Source organism: Sorex araneus, chromosome 3 (genome assembly GCF_027595985.1).
Source record: "Sorex araneus isolate mSorAra2 chromosome 3, mSorAra2.pri, whole genome shotgun sequence".
In the NCBI taxonomy this organism is placed as follows: Eukaryota; Metazoa; Chordata; class Mammalia; order Eulipotyphla; family Soricidae; genus Sorex; species Sorex araneus.
The window spans coordinates 118,039,206-118,066,656 of NC_073304.1; the positions used below are offsets into that span (position 1 = coordinate 118,039,206).

The window sequence follows — 27,451 nt, forward strand, 5'->3', positions numbered from 1 at the left end:
TCTGAACCAAGTGATCAAATTTTATTTTATTTCTTCCAGATATAGTGTCTTTTCTCTGACAAGGCACAAATAAATAATGAATGGCACGTAGAAATCCTAGTTTTAGATTATCCCATAAACCTCAAGAAAGGGTTCCATCTTCACGACCCCTAAGCTGGTCACAACACTTGAGTGTGCAAATGGCAGCAACTGTTATACATGTAGGAAAATTGGCGTTTTTTTTCCTCTGGGCCACAAAATCAACAAGTGATGGGTAAAAAATGACCAGTGGGAGATGCAACCACCTTAGCGGACCACTGCACCTTATTTTAATACTCGTCTGAGGAAGAAGACTCTGCTCATCCCTTCAGATGACTCAGAATCTGTCTTATGTAACTGCCTGGTACCTGGTACCTGAGTGTTGAATTTTTAAATATGAAGTACTATTTTTAAATTCTGTGACAAGAAAAAGTAACTCAGTAATGGGTTGCAATGTGCTGTATATTCTTAATACTAAGTTATATATATAGTCAATCCTACTGGGTACAAGTGTGCACCCACCACCAATGAGTCAGGTTTCAGAAAGATTCAAAGGCCCCAGGAGAGGGTGGGTAACAAGGGCCTATATTTATATCCAACGAATGATTCAGGCTTTCGTCTGATTTTGACAGTTGTCATCTCTGCAACTTTGCATGGCATTTTGATTGCCTGATGGGAGCTTCTTCCATGAACCCTGGTAGAGGTGTCTCACCCTCACTTGCTCTGCCTTGGAGGAGTTTGGGGTAGGATTCGCCCTCCTTGCCTTCACTGGATCAGCTGATCTCAGGTGCACCTCTCTGGGATTTATTTATTTTTGGTGGTGGGGGGTGGGGGGAGTGAAGAGGGGTATTTGTTGATGCTCAGGGGTTATTCCTGGCTGTGGCTCTGCACTCAAGAATTATTCCTGGCATTGCTCAGAGGACCACATGGGATGCTGGGGATTGAACTGGGGTCAAGGCAAGCGCTCTCCCCACTGTACTATGGCTTTGGCCCCTCTGGGGTATTGAGGCAGAAGCTGTGCAGCTTAATCTGAGCTAAGCAGGCAAACACACTGTATTTTCCACCCACTCCTTAATCAAATGGTGGGCGATGGCTAACTTGGGGGGCAGCCAGAATGATAACCCCCCACTCTGTTGCTGAGTAGTTCGGTTGTTTCTCCTTAGAGCTGCGGCCACTTCTTCATGACTGAACCAGGCAGCTGCCTCTAGTTCCCTCGAGTTCACCCGGATCTGAAAGACATCAGAGAAATGACAGGATATGTGGTTCAGAGCTGCAAGATTTAGAAGACCCTGGGAAAGACAGGAAAGCAGTTTTAGAACTGAGTGATCTTAGAAGACAGTATGGAGAACAACATGCTAGAAGATTATCCGTTCTAGGTTTTGCTCAGAAGCAAAGGTGGTTTAAGAGAAGAATGACGAATATATATATTTTAAAGTTATTTTCATTAAATCACCTTGAGATAGTTACAGAGTTGTCCATGGCTAGGTAACAGTCATACAATGCTACAATATGTTCCTTCACCAGTGTACATTTCCCATCACCAATGCCCCCAATTTCCTCCTTTTAGTCATTATGGTTTGTTGTACAGGTACCGTAAGGTTATGATGTATATCCCTTTACCAACCTTTAGCACTCAATGATTGACCAGAGTGATAGTTTCCAACTATCATTGTCATAGTGGTCCCTTCTCTATCCTAACTGCCCTCTCCCCTTCTCCCCGCTTGTGGCAAGCTTCCAACCTTGAGCCAGTCCTCCTGGCCCTTAATATATATTTAATACTAAATCAATATATTTTTAATACCAAATAACTCATTGTTTCCATTCTGGGAACTAAAACCCTTAAGTGGCAGACCTAAAGGGCAAATTACCAATGACTTTTGCCATCTCTGGCTCTGCGTTCCCCTGTGCACCATAATGAGTGACCTCCAAGCACTATGCTGGGAGTGTCCCCCAGCACTGCTGGGCGTGGCCTAGAAACCAAAACAAGAAGGGAAGCCTCAGAACTCACCTCTGTGTGCCCGGGCCTCACAGTTGCATGGCAGCCGATCATCAGGGAGCTGTTGGGAAAGGGCCAGTGCTGGGAGGCAGTGTAGCGCAGTCTCTCCACCTCCAGTCCCACTTCCTCTGCCACTTCCCGCCGCACCGTCTCCTCCACACTTTCACCTACAAGCACTCACATTAATTCAGGACAGCCTGCAGCAGGAAGGGGGATACAGATGCCCATTTGTGGAAGGAGAGTTGTGCAAAACTGGCTCCAACTTTTCAATGCAGTCCTCTTGGGACAGCCCTCTGCCTCTGGGTCAGCGGTAGGAACCAAGTAACGGCAGTACTTAAACCTACCTGGTTAGTATGAGGTGAAGCATGGCGGTGGGGTGCCACGGATACTGCTCGAGGTAAGCCACGTGCCTTGATGTGTGAGAAGTGACTTGAGCCTCAGAGCCACAAAGAAAAAGGAGTAAAGGAGCAGCAGCCTGAGAGGCCGCTGCTGTGCTCAGCTTTAAAGAAAGCTCTAAACTCATGTTTCACCATTTGTGAAATCACCCTAAAACATCTTAGTCTAAAAAACAGGCAAATAAACACTGGATTCTAGTTAATATGATGGTATACATGCTAAAAAATAGGAAGATGCAAGCATGTTAATATCTGCAATCTGCATCAAAAATAAATTGGACTTGAGGCGCATATGCTGCCTGAGCCCATGTGCTGCTTGTGCCCATGTGGCTGAGCCCATGTGGTGCCCGAGCACATGTGTCGCCCGCATCTCCACTCTTGAGATGTGTACTTTCATGCTTTTGTGTCTGATGCTAGGATGGGTGTAGAGCTCTCTCCACCCTTGGAGAAGCCCACGTTCTCTCTTGAGTGCGTTATTCTTACTATTCTCTCTCCCACTTATCCCTTCCTCCTTCCTCAGAAACCTCTAAATAAAATCTGTTTACTTCAAAAAATAAAATAAAATAAATTGGACTTGAGACTGGAGAGATAGTACAGCAGGTAGGGTGCTTGCCTTACACACGGCTGACATGCGTTCAATCTCCGGCACCCCATGAGGTCCCCTGAGCCCCACCAGGAGTGATCCCTTAGTGTAGAGCCAGGAGTAAGCCCTGAACACCACAGGGCATGGTCCAAAATAAAAGTTGGATTGATGGCTGGCTGAAGAAATGGACAGACAACTGTGAGAGTACAATAAAAAATTACAGAATATAGATCAATGCTTTCAACTATGCTGAGTTAAAAGTTTTTCCTATTAAAACCCTCGGAACTTATCAGGCCAAAGGCAGTTCCTTGGCATAATAAGGAAGAACTTGCCCAAGAGTTCAGGCACTATGGCACCAGAGCAAAGAAATATCTATAGCTGAGGAATTTTTCCATGCCCTCCATGATCATCATGTACCCCCAACCCCTTACCCATATCACAGAAGCCTGCCAAGGCAGAATACATTCCCTTGGGGAAGGAACTCTGGCGGGCAAGCAGGCATCGGGTCCCATCTGACAGCAGCGTGATCACCACCGGAGCCATCTAGGAAGAAGGAGGAAACAGACCCTCAGTTGGGGACCAGTGGGTGAGATAAAGGAGTGGAGGGTTCAGTTCATTGGCTGCACACATGTCTGTCCCCAGAACACAGTGGCTGGCAGCCCTCCTGTGCCTCTAAAGCAGTGCCCACCTGTGGGTAATAGATGATGTTGCTGGAAGGGCATGCACGTTTGCTGCCTGCCATGTTCTTCTTGGTGGGATGCCCACTTCTGCTGCAGAACTGATGAGCATCATGCCAACGCAGAAGGGCCTGAGCCTAGGGAACAAAGAGAAGTTTGGTTTCATTCGGAGAGAAAGTGCAGCTCATCGATAGCAATGCTGGGCTGAGCTGAGAACTCAGGACAACTCAAGGGGACAGACCGGAGAGCAGATGTTTTTCATGTATGGAAAACATTTCATTCCTGGGTTTAATGCTGAGTGAAAATAAATAACAATAAAATGGAATTCAAAGGTAAATGCCAATTCTTTTCCAGCTGACCTATTTTCAATGGCTATTAACTACCATTGAAGATAAACTATCTGAGCATATGCCTCTATCATCTGAAATGTAAATAATAGAAGGTATATCTTTAGTACATTGTGAATTATTTGAATCATATAATATATAAAATATATATTATTATGGGCTGGAGTGATAGCACAGCGGGTAGGGCATTTGCCTTGCACGCGGCTGACCCAGGTTCGGTTCCTCTGCCCCTCTCCAAGAGCCCGGCAAGCTACCAAGAGTATCCTGCCTACACAACAGAGCCTGGCAAGCTACCCGTGGTGTATTCTATATGCCAAAAACAGTAACAACAAGTCTCACAATCGAGACATTACTGGTGCCCGCTCAAGCAAATCAATGAGCAGCAGGATGACAATGATACAGTGAAATATTATAATATAATACATAATCTTAAATATATATTGTATTATATATTAAGTATGTGTTATAAGGTTAAGGTGGATGTCTTGCATGCATCCAGTCCTGGTTTGATCCCAGGTGCAACATGGTCCCCCAAGCATCCCGATGCATCCCTGTCAGCTCCTGACTAGGGTGGCCAAAGTCATCTGAAGCATTACAGGACCAGAGCAGCACTGTGCCCTCGGGTCCTTGCGCAGAACTCTAACTCAGTTGGCCAAAGATCACCAGGAAGGGCCAATGTTAAAAAATCATAAAATAAAGAACAACACTTTTAACTATGCTGAGTTAAAAATGAAACAAACGAAAAAGATCTTCAAAAGAAGAAATCAAATGTTACTCAAGCTTTGTGTTATTGAGCTATGCACTCATAAATTCCCTGCACCCCACCCCATTTACCACTTTACTAAACTTCCTCCTACCAAACCAGATCTTTATAGTAATGGTAGTAATGGTATAATTAATTTTTTTACCTTGACTTTCATTTTTGTTATTTGAATCTCTCTCTCTATATATATGTGCACATATATATATATGTATGACAAATAGTAAAGAAGTTAATAGTACTGATTACACTAATTAAAATTTCTTAGATTTGACATTACTCCATAGTAATCATTGGGGGAAATTCAAGTGAGGGTTACACGGGGCTTCTCTATACTTCTTTGACAGAAAATTAAAAACTTTCACAAAGTGAAAAACCATTAAGTTATTAATATGTCAAGGTTTGGACATCAAAGAAGAACAAAACAAGAATTTACAGAATCTCGCCATCTTGGGCTGGAGATACTGTACATTGGCTTGGGTAATTGCATTGCATCTGCTCAACTAAGGTTTGATCTCCAACACCTCATACAGTCATCTTAGCCCTATCAGGAGTGATCCCTCAGTGCAGAGCCAGGACTAAGCCCTGAGCACCACCAGGTGTGTCCCAAAAGTTTAAAAAAAGGAAAAAGAAAATCTTGCCATCTTGATAATTTTAAAATCATTTTGGAAAAAAAAACACATATTAAACATAGAAATAGTTATAGAGTAGGATTTTACTGAGTAGTGCTAGGTTATAATGTCCATAGGTAACAAAGCCTAAGTATTATATCTTTTAAATAATAATTCAAAATGGTAACTGTTGAAAAAACTCAATTTAGTGTAAATTTTATTTAGTCAAAGTGGAAGGATCACTCTCATCACTGTATCACTGTCATTCCGTTGTTCATCAATTTGCTCGAGCAGGTACCAGTAATGTCTCCATTGTGAGACTTGTTGTTACTGTTTTTGGCATATCGAATACACCACGGGTAGCTTGCCAAGCTCTGCCGTGCAGGCGAGATACTCTCGGTAGCTTGCTGGGCTCTCCAAGAGGGGCGGAGGAATTGAACCTGGGTCGGCCGTGTGCAAGGCAAATGCCCTACCCACTGTGCTATCGCTCCAGCCCAAGTGGAAGGATATTTCCAATTTTATATCAAAAAGACTTGCTCTAGGACAATCCTCAATATTTTGCATGGAAAATGTTCTAAAACAGATTTCATATATACAACACTCATGTGCAAAGTGACACAACTTTCCAATGGAATTTATGCAATATATGTAAAAATTCACAGACCAACTGAAAAATCCTAACATTAGGAATGAAGCTAACACCATCCTCTTCCCCAATTTCCATCTTATTGCATTCCTTGAAACATAACAGTTTTCAAATTTTATGTTTACTCATTTTGTTGCTTTTTTTTTTTTTAAAAAGTAAGCTATTAGGCATGGAGCACAGTACAGGGTTTAAGATGTTTTTCATGTATTCCACCAACCCTGTTCAAATCCCTAGCACCACATATGATATCCCTACCCAGGAGTCACTGCTGACCACAGAGGCAAGAAAAGCTCCTGAGCACTGCTGGGTGTGGGCTAAAAAGCAAAAAAAAAACAAAAACAAAACACAATTACAAGATAGATATCTCCAAACAATATGTGCTCAATTTTCCCTGTGATTTTGCTAATATGGACAATGCCTTGACAATAGTCTTATTAAAGTCTATAGTGCACTCCAGAATGCAATTATTTGCCCATAAAAATGTAAACTCTCCTTTGTCACAAAGTGCCGTATTGCTTTCCAAAGAAATTGCACTGTCTTTTAGCCTAGAAATAATACATAGAGTCTATTGTTGTTTGTCCATAAAAGTGTAATCTCTACCTGTGTTATTCGGTGCCACATAGTTTTTTTTTTTAAAAAAGTCACTGTTTTATAGTCTAGAAATAGTACACAAGATTCTATTCTTCTTCAACCTAACTACTGCCTATATTGTCTAGACTTCATAAATTTTCAGCCATTTAAAGAATCTGTCACTGGGGCTGGAGTGATAGCACAGCGGGTAGTGCGTTTGCCTTGCACCTGGCCAAACCGGGTTCGATTCCCAGCATCCCATATGGTCCCCTGAGCACCGCCAGGGATAATTCCTGAGTGCAGAGCCAGGAGTGACCCCTGTGCATCGCCAGGTGTGACCCAAAAAGCAAAAATAAATAAATAAATAAAGAATCTGTCACTGTCACTGTCACCCCGTTGCTCATCGATTTGTTCGAGTGGGCACCAGTAACGTCTCTCATTGTGAGACTTATTTGTTACTGTTTTTGGCATATCCAATACACCACAGGTAGCTTGCCAGGCTCTGCTGTGTGGGCGGGATACTCTCGGTAGCTTGCCAGGCTCTCCAAGAGAGGCGAAGGAATCAAACACAGGTCAGCCGCGTAAAATAATATCATTATGATTTAAGTTTCACATTTCTGATTACTAATTAAATTGAACTCTTTTTCATAAACTGTATGGTCACTTATTTTTACTATAAAGATCTTTCATAATTCTACTCACTCCTTCCCTCATCATTAACCTCTGACAACTGCTAATATACTTTTAATATTTATATTTTATCACTTTGAAAGTGTTACATAATGGAATGATATAGTATATAACCTTTTGAGATTGGCAAAGTATCTTACAGCTGTTAGGTCACTTTTTAAGATCCTCTTTTTCAAACTCTGTTTTTAATCAGTACATCAGATTATTTATATTTAATGTTATTGTCCATCATGGAAGAGCCTGGCAAGCTCCCCGTGACATATTCGATATGTCAAATACAGTAACAAATAACAGGTCTCATTCCCCTGACCCCGAAAAGAGGCTCCAATTGTTGGGAAAAAAGAGTAAGGAGAGGCTGCTAAAATCTCAGGGCTGGGATGAATGGAGATGAACAATGGGATGACAGTGATACAGTGATACAGTGATACCAAACCAGAAATTAAAGTATACCGTGGATAGCAAGGAGGCATCCTTCACGTTCAGCTGAAAGAGAGCCTTTCTCAGGTCTGTGAAGGAGCCCTGTAGCTCAGTCTCCATTTCAGATTTCTGCAAGGAAGCTAGAAAATTAGAAAAGAAAGTAAAACCAATGCCAAACCTATATGTTCTATTAAGAATAATGTTGGGGCTGGAGAGCTTACACAGTGGGTAGGGAACTTGCCTTGCACGTGGCCTACCCGAGTTTGATCCCTGGCATCCCATATGGTTAGTCCCCTAAGCCCACCAGGAATTATCCTTGCATGCAGAGCCAGGTATAATCCCTGGGAATCGCTGGATGTGCCTCCCCCCGACCCTACACCCCCCAACTAAAGTGTTTCTGGGCCTGAAGGAGAGAGCTCAGGTGGTAAAGTAGACCCTGAGCTGGAGTTTGGGACCCCATGCCGAGCCTACCCAACCACACAATTAGGGGAATATAAGTAAATTAGAAGCAAAAAAGCACAGTATTTCCCGCATTGCATAATAATATTTAATGAAGGAAAATTAAAAATGTACTGGCCCTCAACTGGAAACAGCTGACATGGAGAGAGGTCACCATATGATTCTAAACAATCAACAGGTGATTCATAGGTTTGGGTGAGTTTGAAGAACAGGAAACACTTTTATCTCAAGATCCTCTTCTGGCTAATAAGAAGCCAGAATAATAAGAAGCCAACTTGCACTTGGCATGAAGTATCTGTGGAAAAGAGATAAGATAGGATCTCTCTCTCTCTCTCTCTCTCTCTCTCTCTCTCTCTCTCTCTCTCTCTCTCTAGGCCTCATTCTAGTTTCACTGCACTCACATCTGAATTTACATTTTATCCCCTGAAATGAAAGTGAAAAGACTTATAGCCATGGGCTCTAGCAAACTGGTTCTCATACGTTTTTTTATTCGCTTGCATGGTAAAGTAGTAAGAATGAGGTCACACACCCGTGCATGGTTGAGTCACCCGGGGCACCCACAAATAGAGCCCCAGCAGCTACTTACTCCCACACCCCACAATCGCTGCCATGCCCCTGCAGGACTCCACTGCCTCAGGATGAGCCTCACCCAGAAATTAACCTGAATAATTCTGGTACTTGGGTTTTTATGACTGAAATCTCCAGGCTTTGGGACTGGAGTGATAACACAGTGGGTAGGGCATTTGCCTTCCATGCAGTCAATCCGGGTTCAATTACCAGCATCTCATATGGTCCCCCAAGCACCGCCAGGGGTATTTTCTGAATGCATGAGCCAGAAGTAACCCCTGTGCATCGCAGGGTGTGACCCAAAAAGTGGGGGGAAAAAAACAAATTGAAATCTCCAGGCTTTCACGAAGTTGGGATGGGCTACCTCCCCGCATCTCCATGTACTTCTGGAAGCCCTGCCAGTCTCTCTCTCTCTCTCTCTCTCTCTCTCTCTCTCTCTCTCTCTCTCTCTCTCTCTCTCTCTCTCTCTCTCTCTCTCTCTCTCTCTCTCTCTCTCTCACACACACACACACACACACACACACACCCCAAAGCAGCTACAGAGTTAAAAATTTAACTCTAGCCGTACTAGCCCCTTAGAAATTCTAAGAGTGACATCTCAAACTCTATAACACTGTTAAATCAGTGGTAGCACATGGATTGGATGGGATGGAAGGTAGAAGGCAACCAATCTCAATTAACAAAACATAAACACAGAACAAACATAACCTGTAACAACATCTTAGTCATATCTTATACAAAGACTTAATGGCTCCATGGTGACATACAACAATTTCCACTAACTTTCTTCTAAGGAAACAATTTTTGATCATTCTGTTCAAAATCATTGCTAAAAAGCAGTGTAAAATAATTACTGAGGGCTTGCTATGGGGGCAGCTTAAGGGGTGGTTGGGAAAATTGGAGACAATAGTGGAGGGAAGGTGTAATGGTGGTGGGATTGATGTTAGAATACTTAATGCCTGTAACAAATCATTGTGAACAATTTTGTAAACTACAGTGTTTATATAAAGTGTAAGGGGAAAATTTACATATGTAGGCCTTACCTATTCCTTTTAAAACTCCAAAATATAAAACACAGAATTGCTTTCAAAGTGTTATTAATGACAGATGAGATATGATTATTACCATAAGAAGATCCAAGTGTAAAATGGAATTTAATGTAATATACTTTACATTCCAGAGTTGAAAACATATATGTAAATGAGAATAGGCATTTTATTATATTGTATTAAATGGTTTTAATTTTATTTACATAGGTCAAAATCATATATGGAGTCACTAACTGGCTCTTACTGATTTATTTTCTGATCATTCTATTTGCCAGTTCTTAAAAGTTTTATTGGAATAAGCAATATAAAGTAAATTTGCTATATGCCTAAGGGGGCAGGTTGGGATTGGGAGGGAAACTGGGGATATTGATGGAGGGAAGGTCACACTAGTGGTGTTGGAACACCAAATGCTTGAAACAACTGTGTAATGAACATCTTTGTAAATCACTGTATAGCACTGTAGCACTGTCACCCCATTGTTCATCAATTTGTTCAAGCAGGTACCAGTAATGTCTCCATTGTGAGAATTATTGTTATTGTTTTTGGCATATCAAATACGCCATGGGTAGCTTGTCAGGCTCTGCCGTACAGGTGGGGTAATCTTGATAGCTTGCCAGGCTCTCTGAGAGGGACGGAGGAATCAAACCCGGGTGGGCCGTGTGCAAGGCAAACGCCCTACCCGCTGTGCTATAGTTCCAGTCCAAATCACGGTATACAAAGAGAAATTTGCATAAAGCTAACTTGAATAATTTAAATTGAAAAAAAAAAAGAATGAAGTCATGGATTTAAAAAAATTTCTTTTGCTGTTTAGTTGGTGGGTGGTTTGGGGGCTGCCCTGGTGCTGCACAGGGGCCATCTCTGACTCAGCACTTAGGGATCACTCCGGTAGAACTGTGGTGCTGGGGATCCAACTCATGGTTCCCGCAGGCAAAGCACACTGCAGCCCTCTGAGTCATCTCCTCTGCGCTCAAAACATTCTTTTTTTTTTAAATTTTTTTTTTTTTGGCTTTTTGAGTCACATCTGATGATACACAAGGGTTACTCCTGGCTTTGCACTCAGGAATTACTCCTGGCGGTGCTCAGGAGACCATATGGGATGCTGGGAATCAACCCGGGTCAGCCGCATGCAAGGCAAACACCCTACCTGCTGTGCTATCGCACCAGCCCCTCAAAACATTCTTTATGAATACTGAGATACAAAATCTATGAAAGAGATCTGTCGCATGTGGTTCAGTGATACTGCACATGCCTTGCATAGAGGAGGCTCAGGGTTCCATCCCCAACACCTCGGCAAATAAAATAACATAAAGGCCCAGAGAGCAATACATAAAACATCCCGATCACTAGAAACATGATATTAATGTGCTCTTTGTTTTAGTTAAATAAGTGATAATAGATAATAATTTTCTTGTGCCCTTACTTCAATTTTTAATTTTTATTTATTTATTTGTTTTTGGTAGGGGTGGGGCAGTGCTCAGGGCTTACTCCTGACTCTGCTCTCAGGCATCACCCCTGGCAGGCTCAGGGGCCAAAACAGTGTGTCAGGAATTGAACCTGGGTCACCAGCTTGCAAGGCAAGTGGCTTACCCACTTACTTAAATTTTCCTTGAACTGTACTATTACTATGAAATCCCAGTAGTTGCTAATGTACCATTTAAGGAAGAGGAGCTGTTTAGAACTAGATCCAGAGCAAACCATGCTTCATGCTGTTCGGAGCATCCAATCAATACAGAATCTTCTATTCTCTGTGCATCCTGTCCAAACTTACTTAAGAGGCTTTTCAACTCTAAATAAAGCAGAAAAGAAAAACGGAAAAATGGGTTTTAATTAAACTACACAGCCATCACAGACTTGCCAGAAATAACTAGAACCAGAAAAACGTAGTTCCCAAATGTTGCCCTGGAGTTCATCAGCTATGTAATCAATTTAACCACTTAACTTTCAAGCCACAATTTTCTTAAGCAATCTGGGGAGTTAGGCAGAAGAAGGAATGTTTTCCCTATGTAATACTGCATGTTTTACTCTATGTCTATGTCATGAAGGAACATATCCCCAGATTCACATGACAACGAAGGAGGGAAGCAGGTGTGCTGGGAGGGTGTGGTGCTGGAAAGTTCTATGCATGAAACCCGACCATTAACAATATTTTTAAATCTTGGTGTCTAAAATAAAATTAAATTTTGAAAAAAAGAGACACAGCAGTGAATCCCGGAAGACAGCAGCTCACCGGAGATCTCTCCGGACCCTTACAGAGTCAGTTCCACGGGGCACCTCAGACGGAGCGGGCGTGCGCTCTCCACCTGCTCCGATGAAACTCCGATGCCCACAAGCTTCCAGAAGCAAAACCCAAGTATATGGGTTCAAGGCCTAGGACTCCAGGCCACATGGTTGTGGAGACGGGCCTTCCCATATTTCTGCCCTCCGGGGGTCCCGGCTGTCACGCCCACGATCTGCCTCCGGGCGCCGTCTCAGAGCATCAGTGGCCTTGAAGCAGAGGCTCCCAAATGAATCTCAAAATGGATTAGCTCCCTACGGAGATGTCTCTGGACTACAACCATTCACGATTTTAGAATCCAGAAGCGTGCAGTCATTTTTGCAGCCACGCGACCTCTCATGATATTCATAGTAAGTAAATAAATTATCTAGCAGCTGCCCCTGGCAGGCAGGCTTGAGTGGTTGTGGAAAAATTTAAAATAATGGTGGTGGGAAGGTGTAATGTTGGTGGGATTAGTGTTGAAATACTGAATGTAATCAATTAATGTGAACAAACTTATGAAAATAAAATTTTAAAAATGTTTGAAAAAAGATTCGTTAAAAAAAAAAAAAGATTCATGACAGGAGCCAGAGATAGTACAGCAGGTAAGGTGCTTGCCTTGCATGTGGCTGACCCAGGTTAGATCCCCAGCATCCCATCCTGAGCACCACCAGGAGTAATTCCCCTCATAAAAAAAAAAACACAAAAAGCCAAACATATAAACAAAAAAGATATGTGACAGTTAGCTTATCAGAGGACTGAAAGAAAACGTGCTAATCTCAAAATGATAGAGACCAAACGAGTTTTATTACCCAGATGGTGTTGCTTTCATGGGCCAAGGTAGGGCACACCTCTGCAATTCCAATTTGTACAAGACGAATGCTGCATAAGGAAGAAAACCTTTTCTTCTATGCAAGAGTTCATAGTCAGTGCTTCTTAATATAACACGTCATTGCTAAATTCCTAAATAATGTTTAGTGCCAGGGCAGAGACAGTACAGAAGGCAGCACACTTGCCTGGTGTTTGATCCCCGGCATCCCAAAATGGTCCCCAAAGTCCCACCAGGAGTGATTCCTGAGTGCAGAGCCAGGAATAAGCCCTGAACACAGGTGGTCAAGGTCCCAAAATAAAATAAAACAATAGTTAGTGCCATCTGACAGTCTCCTATATTCTTCTGCACTAAAATTACTACTATAGCTCTGATGCAAGAGGAGACTATCCTGGCAATGTATTTCAAGTCAGTGGGCGCCCATCAGACTGAGAGTTAGTAGTTAGAATTCCAAATCCTGACAGCAGAGACCTCTAATCATGCACTCTATCTAACTGTACTCATTTTCAGTGTTCACTCTTTTTTTTTTTCTTTTGAGGGTCATATTTTGAAGCACATGGGGTTACTCCTGGTTCTGCACTTCGGAATTACTCCTGGCAGTGCTCAGGGGACTATATGTAGTGTTGAGGATCAAACCTGAGTAGGCACATGCACGGCAAGCACCTTAACTGCTGCATTACCTCTCTAGGCCCTAGTATTCACTCTTCCAGGAGAAATGAAGTCACGATGCATATCTTAAACAGGATTCCAGCACTGGGAGCGCAGAGGGAGAAATCACTGGCTAAGGCAGGGGGTGGCAAAGTATTTTAGCCTCTGTGAATCATCTGGGCTCCCTCAGAACTACTCAGCTCTGCTCAAGGGGTGCAAAGGCAGTCCAGGTAATGTGTAAATAATGATTACAGCTGGAGGCTAAGAACACTGTATTTTCTCTGCCAATCAGGCAATGGGCTCCAAACTGGACAACGGTCAGCAGCTCCTGATTTCAGGTAGTTCCCGTCATCACCAAACAAATGCTTGACCGAGCGACTCGGGTTTATATACTAACTAGCCAGCAGGATTGTCCCCAGGATTCAAAGCAGTCTGGCGTCAGTGGCCTGAGCTGGTCTCCCCAAAGGGTCGATTCTGTCTGGACTTACCCACGAGGCTATGGCGCGGCACCTGGTATTTGTGTTCAGATTTCTGAAGCAAAGGAGCGAGGTTGTGAAAGAGGTAAAATGCTCCTGTCTGCTGGGCTCTCTGACATGCATCATCATCTTCTTTCAGTTCCAATAAATAGCTGTATTTGGGAAATAGCCAAAACATTGCAAAACCACACTTCATGACTTTAAAAAAAATGAATCATGATTTCCAAAGTTATTGATAATTGAGTTTTAGACATATAATGTTGGAACACCAATCCCACCACCAGAGTCAACTTCCCTCCATCTGAGTCCCCAGGTTCCCTCCCCCACAGCCCACCACCTTGACAGGCAAATTCTAAAGTCTGGTGGTTGCAGTCTGAATGTCATGGGTGCAGTACTGAGAAATGCCCAACTGATGTGCCTGAGGCCCCTGGCCCCTGCTCCTTCATTACTTCCCTCCTCATCTTCTTCCTCCTTCGATTTCTTTTCATCTCTGTCCTCCTCCTCCTTACTCTGGGATCAAGGATGATCTAGGAGCCTCCAACTTCAACGTACAGACTTCCTCCTTGCAGGACTTGCTCTTGCATCTCTCTCCTACCATGTTTATTTGATTGTATTTATTTACACCCTAAATTGCTCAACAACAGCTGAGGAGCTGAGGTCAGGCAGTCATTCCTTCCTTTGCCCTACTGTGTACCTCGCCCATGACTCTGGTTGCACATACATAATACTCTCATTGAAATTCCTTTGTTTCCCCCTAAAACACAATGATCTCCTTAATCGAAGAAGCTGCCTTAGTTCTGTGCCTTAATTGGCATACGGAATGGCTCAATTTAATAAATATTTATTGAGTGGAATTTCAACGGTAATAAATATTTACTGAATTGAACCTCAAGCTACTTTGCCAATATCACCCTGTGAGGCAAGAATTTACATGCTGTTGAGTGAAGAGAAATACCATCAACCACAGGAAAGAGAGAGAAAGAGAGAGAGAGAGAGAGAGAGAGAGAGAAAGAGAGAGAGAGAGAGAGAGAGAAAGAGAGAGAGAGAGAGTGGTGGTGCGGGAGGGTGGGAAGCAGCTTTTAATCGCTGCAAAAAGCAACATGACATCATCACCAAATCACCAAGTCTCATTTAGCCAAGGGTACATAAAGAGCAAGTTTTAGTTTCAATGAACTCTTGTTTCACACATTAGCTATTTATCTCACTACTCAAAGGGATCATTGGTGGGAAAGTGAAACTTCATCTACTTAATCAGTGCAATGTTTTCAGCAGGTAAATAAAACTGTGGAAAAGAGAAGTCCGATAATTAGCTTCTGTAAAAGAAATCAAACTAGAGGGCCTGGAAGATAGCTCCAAGGGCTGGATACAATTCTTGCACGCCTGGGACGCCAAGGTCAAGCACAGTACATTAAGGCTCTTTAGGTAGAGCTGCCTAGGGGGATCTTGGAGATCCCCAGGCACTGCAGTACAGCATGTCAGGGCCCAGGATGGAATCATTTGACTGGTTGGTTGAGTATCACTGGGAGTGGCCCTGCGGCCCACTGCGCACTGCTTGGGAAGGTACTCCTCCCAAATGAAAACATTTTTTTAAATAAATATTTAAAAAAAATTTTATTGGATGGAGAAGTTTTACTCTTTTCCAGAAGTTTGCTACGAATGGCTAAGTTTATCCATTCAAAAGTCTTGGCAATAGGGCTGATGAGATAGTACAGCGGATAAGGTGTTTGCCTTGTATGCAATCGACCCAGGTTCAATACCCAGCATCCCATATGATGCCCTGAGCACCGCCGGGAGTGAGTCTGAGTGCAGAGTCAGGGGTAACCTTTGAGTAGCGCTGGGTGTGGCCCCCCAAAAAAAAGAAAAAGAAAAAAAGTCTTGGCAATTAGGTCAAGGGCCACATGATTCTGGGTGAGTGAATATGGATTTTGCTTCTGGGCCCTAAAGAATTACTGTTTTTCCTGAGTGCCCAAGAACAGATGACTGGATAAAGAAATTCTGGTACATCTACACAATGGAATACTGTTAGAAAAATGAAGTAATGAAATTAGCTTATAAGTGGATGGACATGGAGAGTATCATGCTGAATGAAATGAGTCAGAAGGGGAGAGACAGATATAGAACGACAGCACTCATTTGTGGGATATAAAAAAATGGTATGAGACTAATATCCAAGGCCAGGTAAAACAGGAGCCAGGAGGACTGGTCAATGATTGGTGACTTGCCTCGCCACAATGTGTGGAGGGCAAAGGCCAGTTAGGATAGAGAAGGGACCAGTATGACAATGATAGAGATCACTCTGGACAAGAACTGAGTGTTGAAAGTAGGTAAAGGCATATGAATGATAGCCTTTCAGTATCTATATCACAGTGGTAGGGCATTCACCTTTCACACGGCTGACCCGTGTTCGATTCCTCTGCCCCTCTCGGAGAGCCCGGCAAGCTACCGAGAGTATCTCGCCTGCACGGCAGAGCCTGGCAAGCTACCCGTAGCATAGTCAATATGCCTAAAACAGTAACAATAAGTCTCTCAATGAGAGATGTTACTAGTGCCCGCTTGAGCAAATCGATGAGCAATGGGATGACAGTGACAGTTTTTGTTTTGGGGCCACATGCACCAATGCTCAGGGGTTACTTCTGGCTCTGCACTCAGGAATCAGAGTCAGGAGTAAGCCCTGCTCAAGGGACCACCTGGGATGCTGGGGATTGAACCTGGGTCAACCATGTGCAAGGCAAATGCCTCATCTGCTGTACTGTCACTCCAGCCCCTCATACTTATTTTATTTAGAAGTAGCCTAGATGATCAATAATATCTAAAATAAAGATTGCAATTCTGTTGTTTTTTTTACCTTTGCTCATGTAAGACCAGCTGCTTAAATAACACTGAATGCCTTTAGGGTTTGAACTGAGCTTCAACTGGGCAGAGCTTCCTCGGGAGCATCTCCTGCTTCAAGCCTGTCCCTCCAGTGGGGACATTTGCTTTTGCCAAGGAGTCCATGGCTGCCGTCAGTCCAGGACTATCACTATAGTCCTTAGGTTGGGGTTTGGGAGAATATACCAATCTGCGCACACTTAAACCCCCCAAACTATGAAAACTACGAAAGCACACCAGTGGTTTCAAATACACAGATTTCAAATTTCCCCAGGCTGAGACCAAAGAAAAAGTCCTGTATGTTCTTACACTGATGTAGTTTGTTTTCTGTTTATTTTTTCTAATCAACCTGTTATTGATCTTTAGCCCTTAGGGAAGATGAGGGGGGCTGGGTGATCAATTATCCCTTTTAATTACAGGAAATTTCATGAACTCATGTTTAATAATTAAATCAATTTCTCCTTTACTATTACTCCATCCATTCAGTAATACTATGCTACTCTGAGCCAGATACTACAGCATGTACTAGGACTACTATAGTGGGAAACCACAAAGTTCTTACCTCAAGAAAGTTTATATTTAACCACCCAGACATTTTAGATTATTTTTGTCTAGGATTTTCCCAATAGTTAATTTGAAAGAAAAATTATTACAGGTAAATCTTGATCATACATTCTTAATACTCTATATAGGACTTTAAGATTTTATTAAAATCTTTAAAGATTTTTACTTAAGATTTTCCTTACAATCTGTTATTAAGATCATATATTTTTAATACTCTATAGAAAATTTTAAGATTTTATTAAGTTTTTGTTGTTATTGTTTTGGGGTCAAACCTGGAGATGCTCGGGAATTACTCCTGACGATGCTTGGGGAACCATATGGGATTCTGGGGATTGAACCTAATTTTTATTTACAAGTAGGCTTCATGCAAGGCAAGTGCCTTACCTGTTATACTATTGCTCTGGTCCCTCGTACTTAATTTTTTTTTTGTTTGGGGTCACACTCAGGAGCTACTCCTAGCTTGGCATTCAGAGGACTAGGTGATGCCAGGGACTGAACCCGGGTTCCTCCTGCAAAGTAGACACCTGACCTCTTTGACCTTTCTCTCTAGCCCAATATGTTTGTATTTTAGAGCTTGATGGTTCAAAAATAAAATAATCAAAGCTCAGGTTGTTCAGAACTTACCGCATCTTAGTGACATAGGTTGACAACAGCCTATAGCTCCAACAAAATTTTCTCCTGCAAGCAATTCCAGAATACAGAGACATTGTCGGTTCCTTAGAGAAAAGAGAATTTTTAAAAAGTCATAGTATGAAATTTAAAGTAATGAGGGCTGGAGAGACAGTACAATGGGTCAGGCACTTTAATAAAGTAATGAATCACTAAGAGGGTTATACTGTAAGCCAAGAAAAGCTCACTTTATTAAGGAAAGAGAAATAAGAGTCAGATGATCTGGTTCCTAAACTGGCATGTGTGTAATGATGCACACTTGAGACTTACAGAATAGTCCCATGCAATGTTACTCCAATAAGAAATAAATACATATAAATAGCATTTTACCCCCAACTACCTGTGGTATTTTCAACCTCTTTCCTAATCTACAAAATTGAAGTGTGTTCTTTGGTCTCAATATTAAGTAGGTTTCAAAACTGAAACTTCAATAAACTGTCGTATAACCATCCACAAAATAAATCCCCACAGAAGGATACAAAATCCTTCTGTTTTGTATAATTGTTGCTGAAAAAAAAAAAGTTAATTGAGATAAGGCCTATATTTATTCTCCCCTGTGTCTCAGTGGAGTGTGTCTTAGTGGAGTGTGTCTTAGTCATTGAACAAGAGTAGAAATGGTATGGATCTCATCTTGGCTGAAAGAGTTAAGAAATAAGTGGGGGGCTCTGGATCAGCCCATTGATAGAGCTGAGACCTCGAATGTTGGAGGCCCTGGGTTTAATCCCTGGCACTACGAAAATCACTTTCACTTTTCCATTCTTGGAAGATGCCAGAATGGCAGGATCACCAGATGGAAAAGCTTGGAGTAAAGCTATCCACCAACCAAGTACACCCTCACCTTTGCCCACATACACACATCTATGAGTGAGAAATAAACTTCTATCCATTAGATCACTAAAGTTTTGAAGACTGTTACAGTGGTTAACATGACCCTAACAGACCAGGTATGCCTGGGAAACAGGACCAAGTTGCTTATAATGCAAAAAAACCAAAGTCTCTGCGAAAATAAAGGAGGAGAAGTCCTGTAATAAAATAAAATCGAGCTATTAGGAAGATAATTTAAAAGGTCATAATATGCAAACCATACATAGATCCAAGATATTTTCTATTTTTTGTATCTCATTTTAAGATTAAAAAAATCTGTTTTAAGAATCTATTCTGTAGGAAATTCTTTAAAAATTATATATTCATTTGTACTCCATTCCCCATGAAATGCACATTTCACATTAACCATAAAAAAAGTAAAAAAGGTTCCAATAAAACAAGAAAAATCAGTAGTTAAATAACCAGCCAGCCTTTTAACTATGCCCAAGGGAAGCAAACTTAACACTAAACCTCCAAGGAATGAGAAACATGTAATGTTTAGGCTTCCTTGGTTGCATAATTATGAATCACTGATGACTAGTCCTTGGACTTTTTTTGCTACACTCTATGTCCTTGTAAAGAGTAAAATATATTTAGCAAAGGACATTCAACTAAGTATTTCTTGAGTACCGACTTTATGTAAGTACTAGGGGCACAAAAATGTAAAGGATGAAAATATGCCCCCAAAGGGACTGTAGCAGGAAAGAGAAAACAAATATATAGTTTCACATAAGCTATTATGTGGTGTGCAGCTTATAAAGCCTCCAGTGAACCAGCACCCAAATATTTGTATCATATGTCAGAATAAATGATGCAAGTCAATATTTCCACCTTACATACACCTTTGAGAATGTAAATTGATATACTTTTGGAAGAAAATTTGAGAATGTTTATCAAAATTTTGAACTCCTTTTAAGACTCTATTTTGTTGGGGAGACTTTTGGAGCGCCCAGCTATGCTCAGGACTTACTCCTGGCTCTGTGGGACCATATGTGGTTCTGGGGATCAAACTAAGGTGGGCCATGTGCAAGGCAAGTGCCTGAACCCGTATACTATCTCTCTAGCTCAAGATATTTATTTTTGGCAGGATCATGGATTGAATCTAGGTCTTATATAAGCAAGAATTGTATTCTACTGCCACATTCTCAGTCACATCCCCTTTAATCTAGTGATTTGACTTCCATAAATTTATCTTAGGAAATAAAGGACATAAACAGAAATGCTAAATGAAATCTATTATATAAGAAATTAAAATGCAGGGGCTGGAGTGCTAGCACAGCGGATAAGGCATTTGCCTTGTATGCAGCCAACCGTGGTTTGATTCCCAGCATCCTATATGGTCCCCTGAGCACCACCAGGGGTAATTCCTGAGTGCAGAGCCAGGACTGACACCTGTGCATCGTCGGGTGTGACCCAAGAAAAGAAAAAGAAAAGAAAATGCAGTTAAAGTGAGTAGAAAAAAAGAAAATGAATAGAAAATAGGGCTCAAAGCCCTGAGTGCATGCTGTGCACGTGGGAGGTCTGGGTTCGATCCCCAGTATCACATGGTCCCCTGAACACTGCCAGGAGCAATCCCCAACAGCATTAAGCCTGGAGCAGGTCCAGATTTGGTCTCCAAACTAAACTAAAATAAACAGAAAAAAGATAAGAGGGATAGAGAAAGAGTACATCAGGGTAGGCACTTGTCTTGCATGAGGCACGTTTAGGTTAATATCTGGTACCTCATACAGTTACCTGAGTCCCACCAGAGTGATCCCTGAGCAGAGTCAGGAGTAATACCTGAGCACTGTCAGGTGTGGCCCCAAAACAAAACAAAACAAAAAAAGAAGATAACAACAGAAAAAAATATATATAGTAGCAAGGGTTCAGAATATAAGTTCTTAATATATTCTGCAGCTATATTCTATATATATATTCTATTTGGTTAATCTAGCATGATCTAATCAACATATAAAGAAGGAATATACAAGTCAGTATATAAATTAGATATGTATTTATCTTTAAAATTTTATATTTATATAGAGAGAGGGGGGAGAGAGAGAGAGAGAGAGAGAGAGAGAGAGAGGTTTTTAGGCCACTGCCAGCTGCTTAGGACCCCTCTCAGTATTCAGGGCACCATAAGGTAACAGAAATTGGAGTCTCATACACGCAGTGCTCAACTACTGAGTCACATGCACCGTGCTATTTTGTTCATTTTTGCCTATGTTTTTGGGTCACACTTGCTGGTGCTCATGGTTTACTCCTGGTTCTGTGCTCAGAGATCACTCCTGGAAGAGCTCGGGGACCTTATATGGTTCTGCTGTCTGCATGTGAGGTAAGTACTTTATCCCTGTATTATGTTTCTGGCCTATTTTAATGTGTCTGTAAGTAAACATCTAAAACAGCTAACAGTGACTAATTTGGGTAAGTGGTAAGTAGAGAAACGGGCACTTGTAATTTTATTTTTATGCATTTTGTTGTATAGCAGGGGGTTGGGGTCACACTCAGTGGTGGTCTGAGGGAACTATATGGGGTGCAGGAGATAGAACCCAAGTTGGCCACATGCAACATACACACGCACCTTATCAGCTGTGCTATCTCTCCAGCCCGTTATACATCTATGTACTTAAAACAATTTTTAACCTTGTGTACAAATTTCCTTAGCAAGAAGATGAAGTATAATGAAATGGGGGTTCCTGGGACTAAATGCACAGTGAAGTTATTTCCAAGCCAGAGTTCTCAGTCACATCTCCCCACATTCCTGCTACTCACAGGGGGTCCCTTTGGAGTGCTCCTTGAATCCTGAGAACAGTCAGAGCTATTCGGTTTTATTTACGACTATTGTGGCACACTGAACTTGGATAGCTGATATTTTGCCTAGTTTCTGCTTCTAAATTAACCTTAACCAAGAGCAGATTACCGTGGCCTGCTGACTCATGCACGGATTAGTGTTCCCAGCACTTGTAGAAGACAGTCAAGTTACTAATGCAGCTTTGGAAAGGAATGCCAGATGTATTTTAATCAAAGGTCATAGCTTCATTGGTACAGTCATAGACCCAGTGAAGGTTAATCCCTTTCCTAAATAGTCCCTTATATACACTTCTTTTGTACAAGTGCATGGAGGCTACTTTAGATTCCAACAGAGTTCAATGGGCTGGAGCACACACTTTGCATGCAGGAAGCCCAGGTTCAGTCCTTGTACCACATGCTCCAAACACTTCCAGGAGCAACCCCAAGCACTGTACCTAGGAGTATCCCCTGAGCACAACCTGGTATAGCTGCCACACACACACACACACAAAAAAAAAAAAAAAAAAAAAAAAAACATAGAAGAAAATCTTAAAATTCAACTTTAACCATAATTCTCTCCTTTCTTTTCTTTTTTTTAAAATAGGGGTTGGGGGACTGGGCCATATCTAGCTGTGCTCAGAATTTACTCCTGGCTCTGTGCTCAGGGATCATTTCTGGCAATGTTCAGGGGGTCATATTGGACACTGGGGATCGAACCTGGGCCTGTTGTGTGCATGGCAAACATCCTACCTGCTGTATTATTGCTCTGGCTCTGAAAATAATTTTAGGATGATATGGCTCTGGCCTGTGATGTGGTTCAGTAGCCAAACACGTATCTCAATTTAATCCCCAATACTGCAAAGGAAAAAAAAAAGGCTAAATAAATAAATAAATAAGATTAGGTGTCCTCCTCCACATGGCCAAGGTTCAATGGTTTGGTTTTTGTTGCTATTTTTTTTGGGGGGGGCCACACCTGGCTATGCTCAGGGGTTACTCCTGGCTCTGCACTGGGAAATCACTCCTGGGGTGAATGGGGGGAACATACGGAGGGCCAGAGATAAAACCCGAGTTGGCTACATGCAAGACAAGTGCCCTACCTTTCTACTACAGCTCTGGCTCCAATAGTTATTGGCTTAAAAAGAGAAAATAACTTCTATATTTTATTTATCACAGTTGATATTGAAAGTCCAGACTGGAGCAATAGCACAGCAGGTAGGGCGTTTGCCTTGCACGGGGCCGACTGGGGTTCAATTCCTCCACCCCTCTCAGAGATCCTGGCAAGCTATCGAGAGTATCCTGCCCGTAGGGCAGGGCCTGGCAAGCTACCCATAGCGTATTTGATATGCCAAAAACAGTAACAACAAGTCTCACAATCGAGACGTTACTGCTGCCCGCTCGAGCAAATCGATGAACAACGGGGCGACAGTGCTACAGTGCTACAGATATTGAAAATGATTTTATTTTGTTATCTTGTTGGGGGCCACATCTGGCTGTGCTCAGGGCTTATTCCTTGCTCTGTGTTCTGGGATTACTGGCAGTTGTGCATGGGGGAACACATGAGGTACCAGATTGAACCTAGATCTACTGCATGCAAGGCAAGCGCCCTATCCACTGTACTATTCTACAGTCCTCTGAAAATGACCTTAGAGTTAATAGTTTCAGTTCCTCTTTGTCAAATTGTTTGCTGACCTGTCTTCATGAATTCACTTCACAAATAGTGGTTCTTACCATCTGGCCATTCTAGTTGGGACAGGGCACACGTTGGTGGTGGTGCTTAGGGATTACTCCTGGCTCTATGCTTAGGGATCACTCTTGGCAAAGCTCCAGGAACCCTATGGGGTGCTGGAGATAGAACCTAGGTAGGTCAGGTGCAAGGCAAATGCCCTTGTAATATCTCTCTGATCCCTGTTTGACCATTCTTTTTTGTTTCGGATGCCACACCCAGGAGTGCTCAGGGGTTACTCCTGGCTCTGCACTCAGGAATTACTCCCTACGGTGCTCAGGGGACCATATGGGGATGCCAGGAATCAAATCTGGATTGCCTTGTGCATCAACCCACTGTACCATCACTCTGGCCCTGATCATTCTAATTTTTAAAGTATTACCATTACACTTTCTACCATATGATACTGAAGTTCATTGTGGAGACCTTCTTGGAAGGATGTAAATGTAGAAACCATCCTCTCTAAAATTCAGACTGAACCTCATTATTAAAAAATGCTCTTTAGAGGATATTATATTACTTTCAGGTTGAGCATATAATTTCTTCTAACCTATTGAAAGGTGGACTTGGATTAGATTCTGATAATCTAATATGATAATCTTATATGTTAGAAAAATGCAGGAAAAAAATCACTATGTTTCTCAAATGGCTATGATTTTCACTATCTTTTAGGGATCTGAGATGTCACGTAGTATTCATTTGGTTAATATGCTGGCAAACAACTGAGAAAAATGCTAGGAAGACTCACACAATACAAACAGAATAGTTACTTTGGTTTGCACTGGCATCTGTTACTATATTTTATGTCTTGACAGCATCCAGGATAAAATTTTACTTCTCACAAGTTAAGTTATAGAAGAAATACTTTTTGTTGTTTTCCTTTTGTTTTTGGGCCACACCTGTCGGTGCTCGGGACTCACTCCTGGCTCTGCACTCAGGAATTACTCCTGGCAATGCTTAGGGAACCAACTATGGTTCTGGGGATAGAACCTGGGTTGGCTGCATAAAAGGCAAGTGCCCTACCACAGTACTATCACTTTAGTCCGGGAATAAATATTTTTTTAACTAGTTAAGATATATAAATATTATATGCTTGGAAGAAAATACACTATTTTTTTGTGTTTGTTTTGGGGCCATACCTGGCAATGCTCAGGGATTACTCCTGGCTCTGCACTCAGGAATCACTTCTGGCAGTGCTCAGGAGACCAGATGGGACACTGGGGATTGAACCTGGGTAGGTCAGGGACAAGGCAAGTGCTCCACCCATTGTACCATCACTCTGGCCCCCAGAAAATACACTGTTTTATTTTGGCTACAGCTCAGAACTGCCTTTTATTTTGTTTACAGAATAAATAGAGGGAAGTAAGCACTGGAGAGATTGGGAAACTTCTATTTCTGGCTGTCACGCAGACTGCTTTCGTGACCTGTGGTTTATGTCAGTAACTTGAAGTTCTCTTTCGAGAGGTTGGGTAAGTTGTTTGGCCACACCCATTGGTGTTCAGGGGACCACAGTGGTGCCGGGTATCATTATATACCAATTCCTTAACAATCCCATTTTACAAGTAGAATGATGGCTTTCAATCTGAAACCAACTGGAGATTAATCAACCTGAGCACAATCTTAGGAGGTACAGACTTAATTCTTGAGCTATATCTGCATCCAACAGAGAAATATAAGAAATGGATTTCCCAATATTTACAAAGTATAACATAAAATTAAAGGACTAAGAATTTCTTTTACCCCAAACTATTAAATGAGGTAAAATCTTTTAAAGTTTAGTAACTTCTCTGCATTAAGAGGGAGGGGAGGAGAGATAGCTTTAAGGGGTTGGGGTATGAGAAGCCAGGGCTGAACCCCAAGCACTGTTCAGGAAGTATCCCCTGAGTATCACTGGGTGTTGTCCCAAACAAAATCACTATGGTTATAGTATTAATTTCTCTGAACTCCCTGTAATAAATGATTCTCATGTTCATCTTAACAGATGTTTTGGGGTCACATCCGGTGGTGCTCAGGGATTATGCCTGGCTCTGGGCTCAGGAATCTCTCCTGGCAAGACTGAGGCGACCATATGGGGTGCCAGGGATTGAACCCAGGTTGTTCACATACAAGGCAAATGCTCTGGCCTCTGTACTGTCTCTTTAGCCCCTTAACAGAAGATTATAAAGCATTACAGCATGACCTAAAAAAAAAAAAAAAAACTCATCTAGAATCTGTGATTAAGGTCTAACTCAGAAGATGCCAGGTTGCATAATATTCGAGATAACTCTTAAAATAGTCTGTTTTTCAGGAGGAAAGACAGTGGGAGACAGAAACAGCTGCTGGCTCTGTGCTCGGGGATCACTCTGGGCTTTGATGGCAGGATCACACGCTGGTGCCAGGGACGGAACCCGAGTTGACCACTTGCAAGAAAAATACCCAATCCACTGTACTATCTCTCTGGCCTCAGAGTCTGTCTACTGATGACTGTGAACTTAACACAATGAGAAATATGCAAAGCTGAGAAGCTAGTGAGATGGGAGAGAGATTTCAATGTCTCATTAGCCAGTTTATGATTTGCTTTCTAAAAAATAATATTCCTCCCTTAATTTAAAAAAAATGCAGGCGGGCAAGCTGGAGAGATGAAATTCGGATAAAGGCACTTGCCTTGCAAGTGGCTGATTGGGGCTGGGTCCCTGGTCCTCCTGCGGAGCTGATCCCTGAGCACACTAAACCGGGATTAAACAAGAATAATAATACAGATCGGCAAAATAGCTCAAAGGGCTGGAGTGCACACTTTGCCTCAGATTCCCAGTAGGTCCCCAGCACTGCACGTGGTCCCTGTGTATTGCCAGGAGCAACCTCGAGCAAGAAGTCAGAGAGTTGCCCTGAACATTGCCGTGTCTGACCCCAAAGCAAAAACACTAACGCAGGCACTATTTTTTTTTCAAGTTTCAAATTTAATTTTTAAATAGTTTTCAAAAAAAGTTTCCGAAAATTACTGGCAACAGTTAATATTACTAGCTCCACATATTATGAATCAAAAAGGTGATCATTTCCTGGTTTCCTGAAGGAAAAGGTAAGAGAAAAGTATAAAATTCTGTTCCAGAGAGCTTTTTCAAGTTCTAACTAGACTCCCCAAGAAAATTCTTTGTGCGCTTAATATCTGAACAGGCTTCGGTTCCGCTGTACTCACTCTGAATTCTGTTGGGGGGGGCGCCTTTCTGGGCGTCTAGAATCAACAGAAACCAAGAAATTCCAAATCTTCCCAGGAAGTTGGAATTCCCTTCCCCTGAAGGACAAGTGCGGCCCCTGACACACTTCCCAGAATCCTCTCAGAAATGCACGCTGGGAAGTGTAGTTCGGTTCTGGTGTCGGCCCCCTAAGCCCTCTTCACTGAGACGTTCAACATTGTGGTTACAAGCATGCTCTTCTAGCAAAGTCAGGGCACCACGTGCAGTGAAAACAAACTCTTGGCCTCTGTTTGCAGAACTGAAGTTCCCGAAAAAGGAAGTGAGAGGGAGAGGAGTGCAGGAAGAGAGCCGACTGCAAGGGTGAAGAGAGATTGCGATGGAAGACTGCTCATGGGTTTGGTGTAGTAACATTATATCCTTAAAACAAACATTTACAGTCTTGTAAAACATTATTTCACAAAATAAAAAACAAAGAAATAAAAAGTACCATCTTCTAAGGCCTTCTATGTCCATTACCAGAAAAATTCTTCTTCTTTTTTCTTTGAGATGGTAGAATTAGAATCTTATTTTCGTTCTTTTATTTTGTTTTCTGGGACACACCTACTGGTTCAGGGCCTTCTTCACTCTCAGATGTGCTCAGAGAACTGGACTTGGGTTTCAGCCTTTTTTTTTTTTCTTTCTTTCCTTTTTTTTTTTTTGTTTGTGTGTGTAGCAGAATAGTTTGTTTTTAATTTTTTTAATTGAATCACAGTAAGATACAGTAAGATACACAATTACATGGCTGTTCCTGACAGGTTTCAGTCATACAGTGTTCCAATAGCCATCCCTTCAC

At 42.1% G+C, this 27,451-nt stretch overlaps 1 protein-coding gene across 2 annotated transcripts; it reads right to left on the minus strand.

Annotated features, from left to right (window-relative positions):
- Positions 1-68: 68 nt before the first annotated feature.
- NUDT13 (nudix hydrolase 13) lies at positions 69-26,672 on the minus strand. 2 transcript variants are annotated; one of them, XM_004615416.2, is made up of 9 exons: positions 26,622-26,672; positions 18,049-18,102; positions 14,005-14,144; positions 11,437-11,571; positions 7,744-7,850; positions 3,681-3,806; positions 3,424-3,535; positions 2,027-2,181; positions 69-1,247 (listed from the first exon to the last, which is right to left on the minus strand). In XM_004615416.2, the coding sequence occupies exons 2-9, from the start codon at positions 18,051-18,053 to the stop codon at positions 1,053-1,055; spliced, it is 975 nt and encodes a 324-aa protein (XP_004615473.2). In that variant the 5' UTR covers positions 18,054-18,102; positions 26,622-26,672; the 3' UTR covers positions 69-1,052. The 2 variants fall into 2 exon arrangements, with proteins under 2 accessions (XP_004615473.2, XP_054988627.1); XM_055132652.1 differs by lacking the exon at positions 18,049-18,102 and having other exon boundaries at positions 26,622-26,641.
- Positions 26,673-27,451: the final 779 nt, after the last annotated feature.